The sequence below is a fragment of the Diplotaxodon limnothrissa genome, linkage group LG9, assembly GCF_057381915.1.
Source record: "Diplotaxodon limnothrissa isolate DT_005_m linkage group LG9, D_limnothrissa_male_GT1.1, whole genome shotgun sequence".
Taxonomy (NCBI): Eukaryota; Metazoa; Chordata; class Actinopteri; order Cichliformes; family Cichlidae; genus Diplotaxodon; species Diplotaxodon limnothrissa.
In genome coordinates this window covers 20,475,361-20,497,104 of record NC_140604.1, presented here as the reverse complement: position 1 = coordinate 20,497,104, position 21,744 = coordinate 20,475,361, and the positions used below count along the sequence as shown (strand labels likewise).

At 39.2% G+C, this 21,744-nt stretch overlaps 2 protein-coding genes across 2 annotated transcripts in view; both read left to right on the top strand.

The window, feature by feature from the left end:
* The first annotated feature begins 185 nt into the window (after positions 1-185).
* Positions 186-12,237, top strand: pxdc1b (PX domain containing 1b). The gene is made up of 5 exons (XM_085362105.1): positions 186-690; positions 8,648-8,739; positions 8,832-8,949; positions 9,045-9,156; positions 9,669-12,237. The coding sequence occupies exons 1-5, from the start codon at positions 435-437 to the stop codon at positions 9,790-9,792; spliced, it is 702 nt and encodes a 233-aa protein (XP_085218231.1). The 5' UTR covers positions 186-434; the 3' UTR covers positions 9,793-12,237.
* Positions 12,238-13,407: 1,170 nt separating this feature from the next.
* tmx3b (thioredoxin related transmembrane protein 3b) overlaps positions 13,408-21,744 on the top strand; it is a 35,918-nt gene continuing 27,581 nt past the window's right edge. The window contains exons 1-7 of the mRNA XM_085362104.1: positions 13,408-13,481; positions 13,747-13,804; positions 14,467-14,506; positions 17,501-17,624; positions 18,145-18,190; positions 20,978-21,058; positions 21,532-21,631. Coding sequence (XP_085218230.1) covers positions 13,448-13,481; positions 13,747-13,804; positions 14,467-14,506; positions 17,501-17,624; positions 18,145-18,190; positions 20,978-21,058; positions 21,532-21,631 — 483 coding nt within the window. The 5' untranslated portion in view covers positions 13,408-13,447. The remainder of the gene's footprint in view (positions 13,482-13,746; positions 13,805-14,466; positions 14,507-17,500; positions 17,625-18,144; positions 18,191-20,977; positions 21,059-21,531; positions 21,632-21,744) is intronic.

Genomic DNA, 21,744 nt, shown 5'->3' with positions numbered 1-21,744 from the left:
CTCTGGAAGCGCAAAGAGGGAGGGAGCAGTGTCTTATTCTGAGAGGTGTGGGTTTAGTGTTGGATCTTTTCTTTCTCTCTTTTTTTTTTTTTTTTTTTTTTTTTTGTCAATAATTGACGAAAAAAACCCGCACTTGGATCAATATTACCAAATCAGTTTTTCAGGGGCGTTATCTCTGGCTCTAAAGTCTATTTTTTTTTTTCTAAGTCATGCCACGTTTGAGATTACGCCTGTGATGGGCTGAGCCATCATCCTCCTCTCGCTCACACTCTGCTGCCGCTCAGACTGTGCCGCTCAGACACAGAGGCTGGTCGAAAAGTTACCAAAGTTGCCTTGCCTTTTATTTGTTTATGTATTTGACATTGTCATCGCGAACACCTCATTCTGCTGTTCACCGGGCCCGCCGCAGCATGCTGGACTGACAGCTTGGAGGAATGGCATCGGCTGTGTTTGAAGGGACGTCCCTGGTCAACATGTTCGTCCGGGACTGCTGGGTTAACGGGATCCGGAGACTTATTATCAGTCAGAGCGGAGAGGAAGAGGAGTTTTTCGAGATCAGGACCGAGTGGTCTGACAGGAACATTTTATACTTGCATCGCAGTTACTCTGATCTCGGGCGGCTGTTTAGGAGACTGGTGGAGTCTTTTCCGGAGGACAGACGAGATCTGTCCAAATCTCCACTGATAGAAGGTTGGTGTGACAGCGGATAACATGTGACAGTTACTAATCTACAAGGCAGGAAGCGATGATCGAGCAGTATCAGAAATAACTCATTTCTATTATTATATTCCCGTTCAGGAGCGTAGCTATTGCATTTATACTGTAAGTGTAGGAAGTAAGTTGGCCACCCTGTCCTCTTTAGCACTACGAGTTTCAGATTCCAGAAGAGAAATATTTACTCTGAAGTCCCGAAACAAAGAAAACTAATTTTGGCATTTCAAGCAATTAAACTTGCAGATGGCATTTCTATGTAATTAGTGAAATAATTGAAGCTCAGTTTTCTACTATTTACCAGACTTTTGCAGCATTTTTCAGCAATATGAAGCTACCTCGAACTAAATCAGCACTGACCACTTTTTTTTTTTAACTAATTGAAAAGTTTGTCTTGGAGTTTGCGGTGGACTCCCTAAAGGAAATCCTCCTGCAGATTATATTCCTGTTTACATTTTGCAAGAGCTGGTACAGAAGTTGTTGTCTTTGTGCATTGCAGTCAGATCCAGATCTGCAAATGATCCATTGACACCATAGGGCTGATTAAAGTGCTGGTGATTAACAAAGCAGAATACACGAAAAATATTGAGCTTAATCAGCAAAGGCTTGGTTCTAATTTGAAAGGCTTCAGAGCCTTGGAGGTTAATAATTAACATTGTGCTCTTTAGGATGTCACATCAATAGAAGTCTGTGCTGACAGCATGTTTCTAATCTATGTCAATATTTAGGACCTAAAAGACTGGACACACTATGTGTAAGATTTGTTGCCATGACTCTGTGGGAGCTGGATTCCCTATGGGGATCCTTAAGTACCAATGCAGACTTTCAGTGTGGAAATCTGTTCTTTACATCTTACATCACAAGCTTGCTGCTGGAGCAAGTCTTTTCTGGTAGCTTAAAACTTGGATCAAAGGCCACGGCAAAAATATTTCTATTGCTTATGCACATTTTTTATTATGAGGGATAAAAGTACACAGTTTTGCAGAAGATGGGTGCTGAAATATAAACTTGTTGAGATATAAACAGTTAGTCCAGATGGTAGCATTTTAGGTTAACATCAGTTATTTGACACACTATTTTGCCATCGCATGTCTCCAGATTTGGTGATTCTTTTAAAGATATGAAAGTGAAGGTTTTTCCTTCAAAAGCAAGCGGGGTATTCAAGTTAAAGCTTGGCTTTACTGTGTCTGAGCATCCAACCAAAGCATACTGTTTACGTTGTCTTTGACCATGTTGCAATATTTGCCTTTCACAGTCACTTTGAACCACCTGTGTCTGGCTTAATCCAGGGGTCTTTTTAGTGGTTTTCCCGCACTCTTTTCCACTTTCTATTTTTATTTATTTATTTTTAAATGGAAGTGCGGGAGAGCCATCCAGCCACAAACTACTGCAGAAATAACTTTTTTGTTTTGTTTTTTGTTTTTTTTAAATTACTTCACTTAATTTTGAGTAAATATAACTAAAACGTTCGTCCAAAACTGAATGTGAAAGATTTTGTGCTACTGATATCAGGTAATTTAAACAGTAAAATATAAGGCAGCGCTTTGCAGACGGCAGTCTTTTGGTATACTATGTGTGAACCTCCAGCATTCAGGATTTGGATACCCCACAACTGTCACAAATTTGGCAAAACTCCCAGCCTCTCCTGTGTGAGAGAGGACCCCCCCCCCCCCCCCCCCCCCCCCTCGGCACTTTGCTTTCGTGTCTACTTGCTGAGCTTATACCAGTGTTTTGGAGACATCCCTTTAGCTGGGACTGGAAAGGCTGGCTTCCTGCTCAGGCACTAAAATAGCTGACAGAGTTGTTGACAGCTAGCTGCTTCGCCTCAGCCAGTGCAGTGTGGAATGCATTTTGGGATGAGACATTTTTGATCTCATGACTCACTTTTCACTTCTTTATTCCGTCTGTCACTCTCATGCTGATTATAGCTCAATGATAAATGAAGCTGAAGGAGACATCAAGACCATTTTAGTGTTTGAAACTGGTTTGAGCATTTCATTGACGGATTGTGAGCCACAGGGTTAAAAGAAATTGAGGAATTCCTGAATTCCTATCCCTTTTTAATATTTCCTTTGCATGCCATCTAATCGCTGCCCTGATTGAAGATCTTGAGGGGAGGAAAAAAAACAAAACCATAGGTCTGCCCTTTCTCAGTCCATTTTGCCACAATTTCTGGCTTTGGTCATGTTTTCCTGTTTCTGTGCTGCGTCTAGGCAACAAGGAAGGCGTGCAGAGCTTTTCAGACTTATGTCATGATGAGAAAGAGGGCGACTGCGGAGGAGTGGACTTCCCATATTTAGTACCGCTGGTCTGCCAGGGCCTCATCACACTTACCTTACATGTGACCCCATGAGCATACAGACAGAGAGCGATTGCTCACATTCCATGTGAGCTAGATATGATCAAGGAATGTAGACGCAGACAGCGTTGAAATCACTCTTACAAACTGTCAGCTTCTGTTGCCTACTCAAGCAGTTTCTCTATTTTAGGCTTTTTTTTTTTTTTTAACAGTAATATATGAATGCTAAACAATATAATAAAACCTCAATTTTTACTCTGTAGGCAGCGAAGGTGACACTTTGACACTGTGGAGAGGCTATTAAATTGGCAGACTACCTATAATGCACTGTATAATAAAAAAAGGAATATGTGCACATCACTTTCATGCAATTTGACATTTAAAATGGGATGTGCATGCATTGTCTGTTCAAAATTTGCATTAGATGAGAGATGAGAGTGAAGAAAATAGGCAATTTGATCATTAATGTGCTCAGAATGGCTACAGACAGGAGAATTCACCTAACCTAGCACCTTTCAAAGGTACACGATCTGCTCTCATGTCATCTGTAAACGTCGCTATTTAACATAGTTGTTTAATCTAATCAAGAAAACTCAATACAAAACAACATTGCTGCATTTATCAATGATCTCGGAGGGGCAGGTGAGCTTTGGACGTGCAACACTATCAACATCAAGCATAACTCAAGAAACGAAATTCCTCGAAATGCCAAAGTCTTCTTTTAACTTCCAGCTTAACGACAGCTGAATCAAGCTGAGCCATTTCAGCTTTTCACAAAGCAGCTTTGTGAAACCAAACAAATGGCAGCATACACGTAGCGGCTGCAAATAGAGATTTTACAGGAAATATAGTGTGCATGTGTAAAGATTAAAATGGCCTGCAGCAACAACTTGGTGCAACTTCTTGCTAATAAAAGTAACATCTTCTTTCTGACCATGCCTGGGGCTTGATGACAGAAGTATTCGGGAATAATGTGTTGACAAACTGTGGCATGTTAGTGGTTGAATGATTAAGTACTGTGCTGCTGACTGCAGCTTATCAGATCCCTGCAGAAGATAACTGTGAAATGTGGCTCTTACAACATAGGATGACTAGATAATGTGCATGAGGAAGACGTGGGGACGGCTGAGTTCCTGTTGTACACATGCTTCTATTTTTTGTAATATTACAGAGCTTCTCGTCACCATGGCATTTTATAATAATCTACCTTTATAATGACTACAATTAGTGCTACTGATTACTGATCACATTTTACCAACTAGCAGCCCCAGGTAAATAAACACAGTCACATGTTCTTCTTAAAAATAGAAGTACAGTAATCAAAAGTGAAAGCTACTAAGAGACAACTAAAAAGAGCCAAAATGGCTGGTTGTGAGGTCACTGTAGGGTAAAGTGAAAATGGTTTCACTGTAGAATAATTTGCTCTATACCACCAATGACAGCGTTGTTTAATTATTTATAGTGCATGGACCACTGTAACCAGAAAGTCCAAGCAGAAAAATCAGTTTACAACCATGTAATTCTAGCCAACACAGAAAATTAGACATCCTGGGTTAAACTCATGAGACACATGTCAGTAATCTAGCGAAGCACTCTAATATTGATGTGTTAGAGTGATTTCCAAAGCTATGGCACAAAATCCGCTCCCGAAAAATCCCCAAACTTTCTTTAATGAATATTTTTTTCTCATCCAAAAGTTTTGCTGTGTGATTTTTAAAATGAACATTAATCAGTATTTGTCATCTACAATAACATGCTTACACGACATTGGGCCTTATGACTGATTAACACCGTATGAAGCCAACTGATAGCAGCAGTTGCGTGCTGAAATTTGCACTCTCTAATTAGACACATAATCAAGCTACACACACCAGATTAACAGTGGTTACAACTTACACAACTGGCAGAAACGCACACACTTCTCTTTGGCACATCACACACGTTTGAGTCTTGGTGTTATACGCAGTCTTCCAGATTATGCAGTGAAAAACGTCCCATCGTTGTCACCCCTACCCACTAGTTCCCACTTTGAAAATATTTATGTGCAAAGACACAGCCAAGATCAGACTGTGAAGAAAAGAACAGCAATTTGTGAGCTTGATCGCTCCAAATCTCTACGATTAAATGCTTATGATTTACTCCTCATAATTCATTCCTTGATGGACTGCGTGCATGCATGCAATAAAGTGTATTTCTTTTCATTTAATTTATAACATTACTGCACTACATCAGTGGACACAAACTTTGAAATCTGTCCCCGAGGATAACAACTAACAAGACAGGGTGTGGTTTGAAGTCTCCGCAGTGACGTTGTCATCCAGGCTTTGTTTCCATTTAAGATGTTAACTGCTGACTGCTGACTCACACTTGAAACCTCCCGAGGTTTTGAATTAATATGAACAACTGTAACACAACCTAATGAACTTTATGGACACATTTCCAACATTGTGAAGCTTGTCTTGTTTAATCCAAGAGGTTATTTTCTGACTTCAGCTACATATTTTAAACAATTTTTACTTGCTCTCCATAGAGCTGCTTTTATTTACTGACACTACTCCCTGATTTTTCTGGTCGAGTGGACCAATCTGTAACACATTTATCTAATTTTTGCATGTTTACAACACTGAATATTGACACAAACCTATCACTAGCTTTAGTAGTAAAACATCTTAAAGTGCATCTAAATTTGTAATATGTCTATTTGTCTACTTTGACATTTTGTCACATTTTCATGAGAAACAGGGAGCACGGGAGTTAGCTGAACCCCTGTTCCCACCCTGTTTCCCGGGGCCAGATCAAATTGTGTGTGTCTAACCTAACTGCATAAGGAGTTTACTTCTGATTGAATCACTTCCAAACTTGCCCCGCCTTTCTACACATCTTAATTAGTTCTGGTTGGATCTTGTCTCTCTTGAACATTTTCTTCTTTTTATTTGACAAAAGTGTAGATAAACTTCATCATTGCTTTTTCCTTGTGCGTTAGTACTTATTTAGGTATCGTCTTGTTTTTATCAAGAACAAAAAAGATCGTTGAAGAAAACTATGAAGAAAATTAGTGAACTAAAATGTGAAGAACACATTTTAACTCTACTTAAAAAGAACACCCCTATGGCCATTCATACCATACCAATGTAACTAAGTGAGAAACAATTAAATGGCCGATGTGTCTATTTACAACAGAAATTTCTGTTTTAAAGCTTGTGGGGATAGGTTAATTGGAAAATCCAAATTGTCACTAGGTGTGAATGTGCGAATGAATGTGAGTGTGAATGGTTGTCTGTCCCTGTGTGTTAGCCCTGCGACAGACTGGCGACCTGTTCAGGGTGTACCCTGCCTCTCGCCCTATGACAGCTGGGATAGGCTCCAGCACCCCCCGCGACCCTGAAAAAAAGGATAAGCGGAAGCGAATGGATGGAAATTTCTGTTTTAGTTTAAAATAACTTTCTGTGAATGAACAAAAACTTTCTGTTTTATAATCACAAGTCAGGCTGGGCAATGCACTACCAGAATTTTTCTGTATTATTGCACATTTATTTCTTACAATTTGAGTCCAAAGATGCTGACAGATTTTGTTTGCATTTCTTTATCGCGAAGAAAAATTGAGACGTAGGATTGAAATTGTACTTCACTTCCTTATATTGAGATATTTCAGAGAATAAATGTGTAATTAAGCTTCTTTACACTAACAGAAACAGGAGTTTCATTACTTAGGATCAAAGTGGGCTGTACGATATAAAATGAGTTTGACATCCTTCGCCTAAAACTCGTATCTGTTCTTGCACCGCGCTCTGGCAAACGGATATCGAAAGGACTTTGCAAGTTAAACAGGAGGAGGGCACAACACAAGCTTCAGATTGGGCACCTAGTCATGATTCAACTGCCACATCACTCTTCACATCCCCCAGGATGTGATGTCATCACTGTGGGTCATTATAAATGGATGAGCCTGTGAGTGTGCATAGAGGTCGTCTTACTCAGTGCTTCCATGTAACCACTGTGTGACTACGTTTCATCTGTCCCAGTCAGTTCAGACAGAGCCACATCCCTGTGGCTGCAGTCTTCATCATTATTCTCCTCACCACATCCCTTTGTCAGCAGGCTGGCTGTAAATGATGCTCTGCTGACTTGCTCACTCATATCGGCGGTAGCCTTCTATTACCAAATGTGCTGATTTTACGCTCCCACTGCCTCTTAAATTGCATTCCTAGTTTTATGCAGGATTAGCGTGCTATCACAGACATTGTTCTACAGCCACTCCACCACCTATTATTACTTTCCTCTGTTATTACTGCTGTTATACAAATGCCAGCAATTGCGGTGGCAGTTTTACAGTGTTAGTGTGCACCCTGCTCTTGCTCTAAGGACAATGGTATGTGGTCTGTTTTTCTCTCCTCCTACGAGAGGTAAATATCATGGGGCATTGTGAGGAAAAAGGTTACCGAAATAAAAAGGACTCTTGCATTTGAGCCAGTCTTTTTCAAGAGTTGGGATGAATTAAAATCTGTCTGGCTTTTGTGTTTTGACCTACAGAAAGCTAACACAGTGATGGCTGTAAAGGTCGTAGAGCTTGCCCTCTTTCATTTTCTAGGTGCAGAAATAGTTACACTTGGCCTTTTCATGGAGGGAAAGTTTCTTTGTACATCCGTCTCTATGTACAAATGATAAGGGCTCACCAAAAACATCTATACTAAAGGCACCGCTGCGTCAAATTTCACTGTGTCTTAGAGTTGTTGCGATACACTTTTTACAACATTAAAAAGACTGACAGGTGAAGTGAGTAACATTGAATAGGTCATAATAATGCAATGCTTTAAAGGAAAATGTTTGACCCCAAAGGAAGCTCAAAGGCTAAAAGCAAGACTATTTATCATCCAGGGCTCTTGAACTGTCATGGTTCTGCGTCATTTTGACCCAGTATTTTCAGTTTCTTGTATTTTGGTGTTTTTTTTTTTTTTTTCTGTATTATGGTTTGTTTTCTGATTCTTTAGTTGTCCTGTTTTGAATATTATAATCCTAAGTTTCAGTGTTATTCTGGTTAAGGGTTTGTTCTTAGGTTTAGTTCAGTGTCTAGTCTGTGCCTGTCATGTTTCCTGTTTTACTTTGAAGGTCCGTGTCTCATGTTAGTGTGTCCTGTGTAATTTTCCCCTGTGTTGTCATTGTTTCATTCGAGTCATCTGTGTCCTCATGTGTCTCCACTTCTCCTGATCACCTCATGTGTGTATTTAAGTCTTCAGTCTTCCTGTGTTCAGCGTCGTGTTGTCTGTGTTTCTTACCCCATGTCTGATCATAGTTTATTGTCGCAGTTTAAGTTGTAGTTCTAGGTCTTATTTGACTCGGTATTTTCTCAGTTAACTCTGTATGTTATCACCTGCAACTAGCAAAATAAAGGTTATTTTTGGGCTTTAAAGTTTCATCCCCTCGCCTCTGTCTGCTCCTGGGTCCTCAACGCTAACCCACACATGGTCTGCCTCGGCGGCCTGTGACATGAACGGATGTAAAACACTTCATGGAGATCCAGTGGATGGTTTTAAATTGAAGGAATCAAGTTAATAGAGCTTTATTTCACTGACAGGAATTCAAATCAGCAGCCAAATCCAGCGTACCGCAATCATTTAGAGTTCTTTTTGTTTCTTTCAGGGCTGGTGAAAATCAAAGAAGCGACCGACATCGAGGAGAAGTTAAACGAAGTGGAAAGGCTACTGAAGAATGCAATCAACATGCCATGCAAGGTTGGTATTTCATCTGATGGCATGTCATATAGACTTATAAAAGCTTCTTACATGAGCACATCAGCTCTGTACTCAAAAACCTCTTTCTTTAGTATTCCAGATCAGAGGTGATGCTGACTTTCTTTGAGCGGTCGCCCCTGGATCAGGTGCTAAGGAACGACAAAGTCCACAGAATCCAGCCATGCTTTGACAGTCCAATCAAGATATCAGGTTCATTTACTTATTTAATGTGAATATAACTACATTTCAGTTATTTTTCATGATTTCTTTAAGGATGATGTAATATTCCTCTCTGCATTTTCCAGAAATCATGCGGTCCAATGGATTTTGTCTGGCCAACACAGAAACCATCGTGTTTGATCACAGTATCCCCGAAGAAAAAGAGAGACCTTCATCGACCGACTCTGTAGAACATACGTGAGTATAAGGATCGCTCAGTCATTAATTATATCTGCCTTTGCATATGTTACTGAGCAAGAAAGCTATGTTTAAAATCACATTAAGGGCCAGAGTGAGTTTAACACAGTTGTAGGTTTGAAGGCCACTTCAGAGTAAGAAACTACCTACTTGCCTTCTCACAAATGTGAGGATTTCCATGCTTGCCTTTGAGTGTATACAATAAATGCTTTGGTGAGTAAAGAGGTCCTAGAATGTGAACCTACCCCAGGACCCTCCACCCGCTTCACATAGCACAGGAAGTGTGTCTGTGCAGCTCTTCCTTCCCTGGGTGTGTGTAGAAAGCAAAAGAGGAACACATTCCTCTCGGTACTTCACAGAAACACAAAAACAATGTAAATCACCCATAAATGGCAGCACAGTTCTAAGGTTTTGTCAGTGTTTTGATGTTGACACTTACATCACACCTTTGATTCCTGGGGTAAACTACACAGGCCTGGGTTAACCCAGTATGTCTTTCATTTTATTGCCAGGTATGAAGATGGAACAGAGTTTTTGCCATTGGAAACAGATGTGTGTGATGAAGAAACAGAAGCATATGTCACCAACCTCTCCTACTACCATCTGGTCCCATTTGAAACAGACATCCTGGAATGAGCATTGATCTACCAGATGCTTGTCGATGATGGCTTGTCACGCTGTAATATGTAGTCCTCAGTGGAACTCAACTATGCAATGCTGCACACCACGTAGCTGCTGCTTATTCCAGCGACTTTAAGAACTTTTTAAATAAGCATTGGGCATTTTGGAGTTGGCTGGGTGTACAGTTTGCACAGTAGTATTAGAGGAGCGCTACAGCAGCACGCCTTTGTTTTCATCCACTTTATGTGACATCACCGATGTGCCTCATCCAGAGCCTTACTTTTTTTTTCCCACTTCAAAAGGCTTTCAGATGATGTACCTGAGGCAGCCACACAGTATAGATCCTCAGTGACACTTTTAACGTGCTGTTTGGCAACTTAAAAGAACTAAAATCTGTAGGTTGGGGTGTGATTGTAGTGGCGACTACGCAACAGTGGAAATTAAGAAGCAAAAGTAATTTATGGAAACATTCATGATTTTCTCTCATGGACCTAAGAGATGGATCTTTAAGGTTTATCATGTTCTCTGATTCCTGAAGTGATGCCACTTAGGAAAAAGACAAAAAAAAAAAAACAGTTAAGGAGATTTTTATAGGATTTTTTTGTTGTTGTTGTGTGGTGCAGTTTCCACCTGCATTAAGTTTTTTGTAAAAGCTTAAAACTCACAGGAAAACTCTGATTTTGTTGCTGTGTCATGCAGCAGGATCTTTGGTATGACAGTACACTGAAAGCTGAATGAAACTAGAAAACATGGGCTCTGATGATAGACACTTGTGGAATTTAGCTAGTCTTGGAGATGTTACCTGTGACAAATTGTTGCAATTGCTAAATTAAAGGCACTGAAGTGTGCGCAGGGCTTTTTGAGTCCTATTTGACCAGTCAAAGCAAACACCAGTCCACAAACTGGGGGGCAAGGTTTTCAATTTTGCATCTGTCCCAGGACTGAACCACAGAGGTTTTGATTATGATGGTGAATTGAGCAAGAATTATGTTATCTTATCCTCCAGCAGCATAAACATCAGCAGGAGATTCCTTTTCATGCTTCAGTTGGGCCTTGGACTGCTGTCAGTTAAAATAATATAAAGAAAATACAAAGTTTGGTTGTTATGTTGTTGCTTTGTGTTCAGATAAATGCTGCCGAGTTTGATGTTGATGAGACGTTTTTTGTATTAGTTTTGTCTGAATTATGAATTGTGATGTTAGACATGTAGCTTCATAAAAATGCTCATTTTTTTTGCCCATAAAGGAATAATTTGGTGTCAAGAGTGAGTGTAGCCTGTGGAAAACAGAATCATGTCTCTGCTGTTGTTTTCTGATGAGTGATAAAATGGGGCAAAGAAAGCTTTGTTTAAAGGCTCCATTGAGGTCACTTTTGTAAGATGACATGAGTGGGTTCAGTCAGACAGCTGAGTGTGGGAGTCTACAGAACAAGTCCTCTCTTTATGTAAAGAAGACAAACAACTTTGCTGTACTACAAGTTTCTATAGGAAAAGTTGTGAAGCAAGGCAAACAATTGGTTAAAATTCACGCCTTTGTATGTTTGTACTATAAGGAGGGCACTTTTACTTCTGAAACTGAGAACTCAGTGGTGCATTGCAGAGGCTTTGAATGTGACCCAAATGCTAAAAATGTATATTTGTGTTGTGTTAGCTGTCTTTGCTTCAGCGGTTTTGTCACTGCAGGAGTCACCGTGGCCTTACAATGTAACTTAACAGCTTGTGTCCAGGTTCCTGCCCTTCCAAATACAAAGGCATTCAGCCCTCCACAAACTTGGCACATGAGCCGTCAGCATGGCGATCCTCCACATGAATCTGTTTAGTAACACAGTCATGATCACTATTCACCCCGTGAGAAAGTACAGCTCTTTCACAGGATACAAAAGTATTTCATGCTTTCTCTTGTTTTTTGAACAAGAATGACGTGCTGATTTTGTATATAAGCATTTCTGTCTAAGGTGCGAAAAAAAAACTGGAATTTCCCACTAAAATTTCTGGACCAAGATTTTGTTCTACATGAAATTGTCTGATATTGATGAACGAGCATAGGCGTTCATATTTAATAATGAAAACTCCAGCAAGACCTCTGCCTTCTTTACGACTCTTTTGCAAGCTTATGGCATTCAGTTTATTTTGAATATGAAGTTCTGAAATGGTACTCAACGCATTCAATGCAATGAGGAAAAACACAACGCTGGTACTCCAGTGCCAGTGAAACTCTGAAACAAAGCTACATGCCTGGTGTGCCAGCCAGAGGTTTGAAGAGAGACAAGTGAAGACAATAGGAAAATAAAGTTACACAAAATATTCTTATTTATTTTGTAAATTTCAGCCACATTCTGTGAAGCCAACCATTCTATGCCTTGTAATGTATTGTATATTTACTTGTGTGCGTCATACGTGAGATGAACCTTTGGTTTGTAAATATGAATCTTAATTATAAACTTCTAAGATGAAGTTTATGTGCAAACATGTTTGATAACCTTAAAGATATTCAGTATTGGTTACAAATTATTATTCAAAAAACCTTCTCAAAACAAATAAACGTTTTCAATAAAACAAATGGTCCTGTGATGTCTTTTGTGCACAAAGTGATTGGACCTTAGGGTCATAGAACGGCAGATGTAGACTGTGGGTAACTTGAGAAGCAAGGTGGCTACAATCATTAGTGTTGGATATGAGATTCAGAGGCATTCAGTGATAAGTGCACAATACTCATCCACAAACTCAAAGAAGTGGAGAATATTTGGTTGGGAAATCATGATTTGTAAATATGAATATCAGAAGCAAATATTCCAAGTTGCTGGAGCCTTATTGGAAGCAGTGCACAAATTTGGATGGCAATCACTGGCAAATTCTCTTATTCTGGTAGTATTTTAATGTTTATGTATTTAAGATGCTACTAAAAAGAAAGTGAAGACAGAGATGTATGGTAATATTGATGATATTTATTGTATATGATCACTTTATTCTATGGAAGTACACAGGCATTGAGGTGCTTGGCCCGCTGCCCGTTATCTTAGAGCGACACCTGATGGTGGGTACAGGTAGTCATCATCAGTGTCGCTTCTTCAAAATTCAGTACAGTTAAAAGGTTGCTGATTTAAAAAAAGGGGGAAAACTGTAAAATAAGAAACAGCAACAAGATGAAGTAAGTAAATAATTACAGCAACCAGGCCCCCCGTAACAAACAGATCAACATCAATACCTTGTGTTGTTTTCATTAGATAATCTTTGTTATTCTATTTAACTGTGGAAAAAATGTTCTATCAACGGAATGTAAAAATAAAAAACTAAATTGAACATAACACAAATATTCATTAATTATTTGTTATTAACCACCTGTTTATTAGGACGACCTGCATCACAAACCTTGACTTGCAGTTTCATCAGTATAAATACTTATATTTTTGCATTTGTGTACGTTCATAAAGTGGAAAAAATAGACCGTAAACATGGCGTAAACGTCGATGAAAATCTTCTGTAAAAAATGTAGTAAGTGGTACAGATCAAAAGTGATTTAAATACTATTAAAACAAAATTAAACTACAAAAAAAAGCTAAAGGAGGAACCGTTTTGTTTGGTAACCCCTTCAGGAGGCTGCGCAACCCGGCGCATGCGCGGAGGGAGGTCGATTTAGCGGTTGTTTCCTGCTTGCTGTTTCCACTCGAAGCAATGGCAGAAGTAAAAGCTTCCCTGGCTTGTGGAGGTATGTTCAGCTTTTGTATTTCCTGTATGAATAACAGTGGACCACACACGCTATCCCAGCATCAGTTTAAAGGCCCCTAGCAGCTGCCGTTGGTGAAAATGCGGCTCAAACTGAAGCACAGTTAGCCGGAGGGGCGACAGCTTTAGCTGGTGATGCTTCAGTCATGAGGTTTAATGCTGGGGAGGAAAAGAAACCTTAAAGCTGTAAAGCTTCACATTGAGATAAACACCTTGTCTGATTTCAGTGTTTTCTTTTACCGTCACAGTTATAGCGGCTTTCCTGAGTTCAGCGGTGCTTGCATTTGTTGAAGACCTAGATGACACGTAAGTGATGCACTACTATGTGCTTTTCCCCCTTCACTGATTCACCAATTCAGCTTCCTGCTACGGCAACTTCCGAGTTTAGAAATCATGCTCCGTGTGGATGCAAAGTGGCTCACTGCTCCTACTTCCTGTACTTTAGCAATGCTCTAAACCCTGTATGGTAAAAAGTGCCCACATTGCAGTGGTTGCATTAGCAGAAAAAAAATACATGGTGGTGATGCTGATTTCCTCTCTTTCTAGTTGCACAGTGCTTTATTTTTTTTAATTGGATGCCTGTGGTGAAAAGTCTCTGTAGATTATCTCTCTTGTGTGTAATAAGCCTGTCTTTGTATTGGAACATTTTTCATGATTTTGCCAATGACAATTTAAACATTAGCTCATCAATGGGCAGAGAGTAGTCTGCACGCCACAGGCTTTAATTGATTTTTTTCAGGCCCCCAGATGTCAGCAGTTTAAATGTGAGAATATGATTCTTACGTTAAATATGAGTTTGGATTGCTGTGGGGAGATTTACCCATATGGTATACTCACAGTCTTTTGTGGTATTTCATTTGATTTTATTATTCATTAATTTTAATGTGATTTATTTGATTGTCAGAACTTGTCATTTCTGTCTAGTCTCAGCTGAATGGTTACAACTATGTTTTTTCTCTATTCCATAGATTTAAAGACACCAGAGTGAATGACGTCTGGCTGGTTGATGTGAGTTTGACATTATGGATCCACACAAACACACACTCTAATCTGGGTCCATTGAGCTATGGTTTACTTCATATCCAGCACGCCACTGTCTGAATCATCCCTTGCGGAAGCAATGGGAGTCTGGGTGGGATGTCATAAGGGAGGGGGTCGTGCAAACAGTCCCCTGTGATTAGTGAATGAGAAGTCATGCATGCACGGCAAAGCCGGGGGGCTCTGAGAGCTTTAAAGCAGGGTTTGTGTCGACACCCAAAGTAGCAAAAGTTGCTTTTGCTGCGCGTTATGGGCTCCATGGTGAATTGTGACATTAGTTTTATTTTTGTGTTGTTTTCTTATACTGATGAAATTGTTATATGTTGTGTAATTTGTGGAAACTAAGCTCCTAAAAAGAAATTCAAACAAACCAGACAATCACTGGAGCAAAAGGCTTTTACGTAAAATTAGTCAACAAGTTCTGCTTAACACTGAATCTTTGTCTTTTATTGCCATAATAACTGTTTTGTAATCCTTTTGGCTTTCAGTGGAGAAAGACCACTGTAACTGTTACCCATGGTCACATGTTAGGTTAGCCATTAAATCAACAATAAAGCACCAATGTGTAAAATTAGTACAGGAAAAATATGGTGTAACCGAAAAAGCCATAAAAATAACTTGCACAAGAGAGCAGATACAAACCAGTGTTTTAAGTATACAAAGAATCGTAACCAGTTACATAAGACATGTAATAGTCACACATATAATATAATAGACTTGTAATAACATTTCAATAAAAATGATGATTAAAAAACAGACAAAAACCAAACACTAAACGAGACCAGATAAAACAAACCTTTAATACACTACTTTTTGTTATTCATAAATTCAGACATACTTAACGTCCACTGATAAAGACAAACACGGTGTGTCATACCGGCTTCATAACTGCCTAACTTGTAAAATGCAATGGTACCTTAAATGGCCCTCTGATTAAAGTGATGATTAAGAGCATGGGGAATCATACTTTCTCATGCTACTATCTCACCTCTGTGTGAAGATCTTTTTGTGGTGGTGGAATAAGACGTGACGTGCAACCTTTAGCGGGTTGTTTTGTTCTAATGAGCATGTCGTCATTTTGTGCATGCCTGTCTGTTAAACCCTACGTTTAGTGCTGCCGGCGTGCTCTGGAATGATGGTCTGGCACTTTTTCCTCCAAGGGAGGAAATGGAACACAGTCTGACTTAAAGTCAGTCATTGCTGAAGTGTATTTCATGCAAAAGATGCAAAAAGGCAAATTAAATGGTCAAAAGCTAACATGACCTAACACTGACAACATAGATGTCACAGTTTTCTCCTTCATTCACATGAACTCTGTTTCATCTTACAGTACCTGTCTTTTAGTTATCCTAAATGGCCTTTTATTCTTTTTGTTTGGTAAGCATAGTGTGCCATGTTAGTATTTTATTTTCTCTTGTCCTGTGAAACTTACTTCATTACGTTATGTCTGTGTAGGTTCTCAGTTGTCCAGGTCATGGTAGCTTCAGGAGCTTGACAAAAGAAGTCCAGTGGCCTTCTTTTCAAGCTCTTAAGACTTCATTACACTGTTCACATAAACTCAACCTTTCCTCAATCAGTTAAATTAAAAGTCCTGTACCTTTGCATATATTTTACCTTGACATATTTCTATAAATGTGCTGAAAATGTTAGAACAGCTTTTATTTTGAAGACATATGGGTACATAAGGATTATCTGTGGATATTTCATTAACCCTTGATGTATTATAAATCTTACCAGCAAACAGACAGATATTAAAAAAGAGAGAGTTTAACATTTAATTATAGTCTCCCTTAGAGGTAGCTAATGTGTCGTCATGGCAAAAAGAAAGTTAGACCTTTTGCCAATTCTACATTTTTTATATTGGGACATAATAGAAGTAATGCTCTCCTTACCAAGTCTTAAAATTTGGTAAATATAACCTTAGATGGACAGCAGCACGTGACATATCACACAGTGTCATTATCAGTAAATCATGAAAATGCAGAAGCAGTTTGTGGAAAAATTAAGTACACCCCAGTGTCTACTGATTTACTAGCTTGTAGAATGACTAGCCATACTTCAGCCTGTTAACTAATGTTAAGATCTAAGATGCTAACTGAGGCCTGTAGAGTCTGAGATGCTCTGGGGGTGAACTTGCCGCGATGTCCACTTCTGGCAAGATTAACAATTGTCTTGAATTTTCCATGTTCTCACTGTAGAATGATGCACTTTTAATTATTTGGAAATGGTCATATAGCCTCTCCAACACAGATGGACAGCAGCTTTTCCTTCTCTAAGAACAGTTAGACACTGCATTGCAGATGTCGTTCCTTCCTGGCAAACAAGTGTCAGTGCTCCAGACAGGAAAAACGTCTGTTTCTATGGCAGTGCTCACATTTGCTAATGACCAGTGCATTTGATTAGTAAAAGCAGGGTGTGCCTTATTTTTTACCACAACTCTGCCTTTGTTTTGCCCCGGTACTAAAGACACTGCATCTGTACTGTTAATGTGACATCATGAAGTTCAGACTTCTGCAATGTAGAAAATATGAAAATATACTAGCGTCCCAAACCCTGATAAATGGGAGGGATGGATCAGGAAGGACTGCCGACATAAAATCTGTGTCAAATCAAATATGCGGATCCATCCTCTGTGGTGAACCGTTGGGAAATAAAGGACCAGCTGAAAGCACCTTCTCTTTTCTCTGTTCTTTGAAAACGGGATGACATGAGTACAGTTCTTGAACCACTATTTCAAGCTTAGCTTAAAATTAAACAACTGCAATTGTTCTTCCTTTTTTATCTGCTGTTAATTACCAATAATGCTTTAACTCAGCTGTGTTTGTCCTTTCAACAATGGGGTGAATCTTGACAGCGCAATATTAAGGTCGCTATTAATATAGTTTATGATTATATGAAAGACTTCACAGTAGGTTGTACATGATCTAAAGAATGCTTTTTTTAAATTCTTGTGGTCTCTTTCAGTTCTATGCTCCGTGGTGCGGCTATTGTAAAAAACTAGAGCCAATATGGCATGAGGTAGGAGCTGAGCTGAAGAGCTCAGGGTCGCCGGTTCGTGTGGGAAAGATGGATGCTACGGCTTACTCTGGTGAGTAAATCATGTAGCAGTTTAATGTCTTCCCCTGGAGCTTGCGTGCCCCCAGGTGATTACTTTATGTGCTAGAGACAACATTTCTCTGTAATGGACCATGTTGTTCAACATCATGATGCTTTCAATATAAACATTAGAGTATTAATGCCAGTTACTGTGACATTTGTGTGACGTGTAGGGATGTTGGTACAGCAATATTACAAGTGTGTTAGAGTAAAAATTATACCTCTACAAATGCAACAGTTCTGTGTCTTATTAAGCAGCTGCTAACTGCAAGATTAATCTATGGACACGTATTCTCCAGCCACAGGAAAGCATCTTTCTTTTTGAATCTGTAATGCTTCAGAGAGATATACTTAATTTTTGCATTGAGATTAAATTAGGAGAGCATTTGAATCCTTTAAGACGATTACAAGAGGGTATTAAAATCTTTCAAAGAGAGAGACGTCTTTCAAGATGTGGAGATTAAGCCTTTCAAAAAAAGCAAGTATGATTTGTATTGTTTTCTGTGTTGCAGGAATGGCATCAGAGTTTGGTGTTCGTGGTTACCCCACAATAAAACTGTAAGTACCACTCTTTAGTTTGGTATAGATGCAAGATGAAGTTAAATGATTTGAATATATCCCACACTCATTATAGACTTTATGGGAAGTAATACCAAGCAGTTTTTTAAAAACAAGTTATTATACTTGAGCGCTTAGAAAAAGTAATATGCTATTAAAAGGTTAATTAAATTTGAACACAATATTTAATTATTCCATTAAAGTTGTTTTGCAGGTAACACTGTCTTTGTGAAGCTTCAGTAATTTTCCTTTCACTATTTAATCAGAGGAGCGTTTTTTTTCACCAACATGTAGTAATTTTGGACTGTAATTTGTTATGTGGCTGTTGCATTATTTATATTTTATACTCTAGCTATTGCTTCAGCCACCCCACCCCCACTGTAACCTCCTGTATCTAAGTGTACCTGCGTGTATTTTGTGTCATTATAAAGATGCTTTTTCCCTTGTTGCCTTGCCTTTGGAGATGCCCTTAGATAAATTATTCAAGAGGGAATAAGGTGTTGTTGCTTTCTCCTTAAGGCATAACCAAGTAACAAAGTCAGTTCACACATTTTGAAAAAAAATTATATTAGTTTGGCACTTCAGAGTGCTGTTAATTACACATTTCTTGTGGGATGATTGTGCAAAACTCCCTTTAGTCATTGGAATTAGCAATAGCTTCTTGATTTCACTCGTATGCCTTTCTTACAGTATATCTGAGTGTACCTGTGAAACTACAAATGCAGTTGTCCAAATGTTTTAGCGCATACTTTCCATTTAATTTATTTCAAATCATTTCTTAAAATTCAAGTGCCATTTTTTTTATTATAAAATGAATGAATTTAGGTAGACACCAGCTGCTTAACGGCAGGGCTCATGTTGACATGAGATAAATGATCTTGCAACTTAGCAGAGTTCCCTCCATTTATATGAAGCTGAATCATTTATCAGCACACTAACATAATGGGCTCCCCATTTAGTTTCATCAAGCTCATTTGGGAAAGTGCCACAAGATCACTGCAGGGTTCATAACATTAAACCAAGCAAGTGATGAAACATCCATCGAAGAACACGAGATACCTCCCTTGGTGACAGAAGGAGACTTGATTTAGAGTTCTGTTTCCCCCTGAGTTCATTAAGCGCCGTGGGCTGATGCAACCTTAGCAATCCTTAATGCATTTTGCTTGTTGTAAGAGCTCGACTTGAGCAGTTTTCTCGGCTGGAACTCAATTAGGTAAAGTCATTTGTCTTTTTTTTTTCCCCTATTGGAGGTGTAATGATTTAGATTAAGTTGACCTTTGCGGTGAACAGGGTTTTCCTGGTAGGTGCTGTTTCACCAGAACATGCTGTTTGTATGACAGGTTGTTGTTTTTAAGTTCAGATGTTGGTCACAGACTTTTAAGTGAGATAATTTGCTTTTTATTGTTAAAGGCATTCATTTCATATGTAAAGGTATGATGTTAATATAAAACATGGGCAGAGTTTCAAAATTATGATGGAAACGTCTGTAAAAGAAAGGCTTAATCTGGCATTAAATTCTAGGTTTTCAATTTGTTTTCTTTTCACATCATATACCACATATCTTATATTCAATGTATAACATATGAGACACCTATAACATGAAAGGGATTTATAAAACTGCTTATTGCGATGGTTTCTCAAAAATTGCTAACTCCTGTTAACTTACAATAGCTGTCTCCATAGTTTACAAAATTAGATATAAAAAACAAAAACATCCAGTGATGGGCTGTTCTTGTCAATGACAGAGGTCAGAGGAGAACTGCTTGATTGGTTAAGGCCCCCCCCCAAAAAAAGAAAAGTGACTGCAACTATTTTGAGCATGATTGCTTTGCAGATCAGTATCTCAGTATGCGTAACACCCTGAAACTTGATTGGCCAGACCAAACCAGGCTTCACTCCCTGTGACTCACCAAAACTGAAGTGTGGAAAAGCATGTCTTGGTACGATGACTTTAGATTTCTGCTGTAATGCGCAGATGGTAGGGTCACGATTTGGCATCCAGCTGCCTTGTGTCAACGCTTCAGGCTGGGTTAGTGGTAAAATTGCGTGGGGAATGCTTTTCCCTGGCGCATATTAAGGCCCTTAATACCAACTGAACATCATTCGAATGCCATTGCCGAGTATTGTTGCTGACCGTGTGCATCTCTTGATAGCCACTGCCAGCAGGGTAAGGCGCCATTTCACAAAGCACACATGATCTGAAGCCGGTTCCATCGACATGCCAGCGGGTTTTGTATGTTCCATTCGCCTCGGCTCTCGACCAAAACCCCCTTTGGGATGAGGTTGAAAGGGAGAGCCGTACAGCCAGCAATTCTGTAGCATCGTGTACTGGTTTTATATGAACATGGTAAACAATCTGTAAGGAATGTTTCCAATATTATACTGAATCTATGCCACCAATTAATTTAGGATTTTTTAAGTGGGCAAAGGTGGGTCCAACACTACATTAGAAAAGCATACAAAAAATTGGCACCTGCTATATAAAATGAGGAAGAACCAGTAGAAGGAAAAAAATATTTGTGTTGCTTAAACAGCAAAAATAATCTACTCTAAAATGTCAAAAGAGCGGTCCAATCAGAAAATTTAGTTCGACGTACACCTCTTGCATAATATTCTTTTTTCATACAAATCCTGAATGCATGACTGCCAAGCAGTTAATTCCCGTTTTATTCAGTTTCACATAAATATGCAAGCGGTGTCATTCTGTTGGCACAAAACAGTGAAAGGTGTTGAATGGGTTTTCAATGAAATATTCAGTCTTTCACTATTTTTTCTTATTATTTTCAGGTTAAAGGGTGATCTTGCCTACAATTACAAGGGACCGAGGACAAAAGATGATATTGTAGAGTTTGCCAACAGGGTGGCAGGGTAAGTTACAGGGTTCAAACAACACTTGGAAATCAACATGAGGAGAAACTGAGAGCCGAGTAGAACTTCCCTTATTTCACAGGAAGACATGCCAAGCTAAATGAAAACCATCTAAGGCAGCTTATCAACCCAGGCCATATTTGTTTCATAGCTCAATGGATTTCTGCCTCTGATGCTCCACTTTAAACCACTGTATCAAGTGAGCCTGACAGATTTCTCCCCTCCTTGAGGGAAATCAAACTAGATCCGTGACAGAGGGGCTGATCAAAAGCTTGGCTCGGAGACGGGTTGAGGACTGCAGTGGTTTTTTGAACTGCCACTGGGTGGTGCTAGCAGCACAGAAACCAAGATTAGGACGTTACACATCACTGTTGTACTCTGTGAGGTTTAAATACTTATCAAAATGAACTCCTGTCTATGTTTTGTTTGTTTGTTTGTTTGTTTGTTTGTTTGTTTGTTCTTTATTCCATCAGACCAGCCGTCCGAGCCCTTCCCAGCAAGCAGATGTTTGAGCACATGATGAAACGGCACAATGTGCTTTTTGTGTATGTTGGTGGGGATTCTCCTCTCAAAGTAAGCAACATACATCAATACACTTTCATTCTTTTATTCTTTAGCAACCACACAAAAGTCTGCATCATAGGGGCAATGCTATGCTGCAGCATTGACATAATATAAGAAAGAAT

What these genes read in the sequence shown, in the direction of transcription:
- pxdc1b (XM_085362105.1), top strand. Translation starts at nt 435, where the DNA reads ATGGCATCGGCTGTGTTTGAAGGGACGTCCCTGGTCAACATGTTCGTC. An exon ending in CAAATCTCCACTGATAGAAG is followed by an intron (nt 691 to 8,647) that starts GTTGGTGTGACA and finishes TGTTTCTTTCAG; the next exon opens with GGCTGGTGAAAATCAAAGAA. An exon ending in CAATCAACATGCCATGCAAG is followed by an intron (nt 8,740 to 8,831) that starts GTTGGTATTTCA and finishes CTCTTTCTTTAG; the next exon opens with TATTCCAGATCAGAGGTGAT.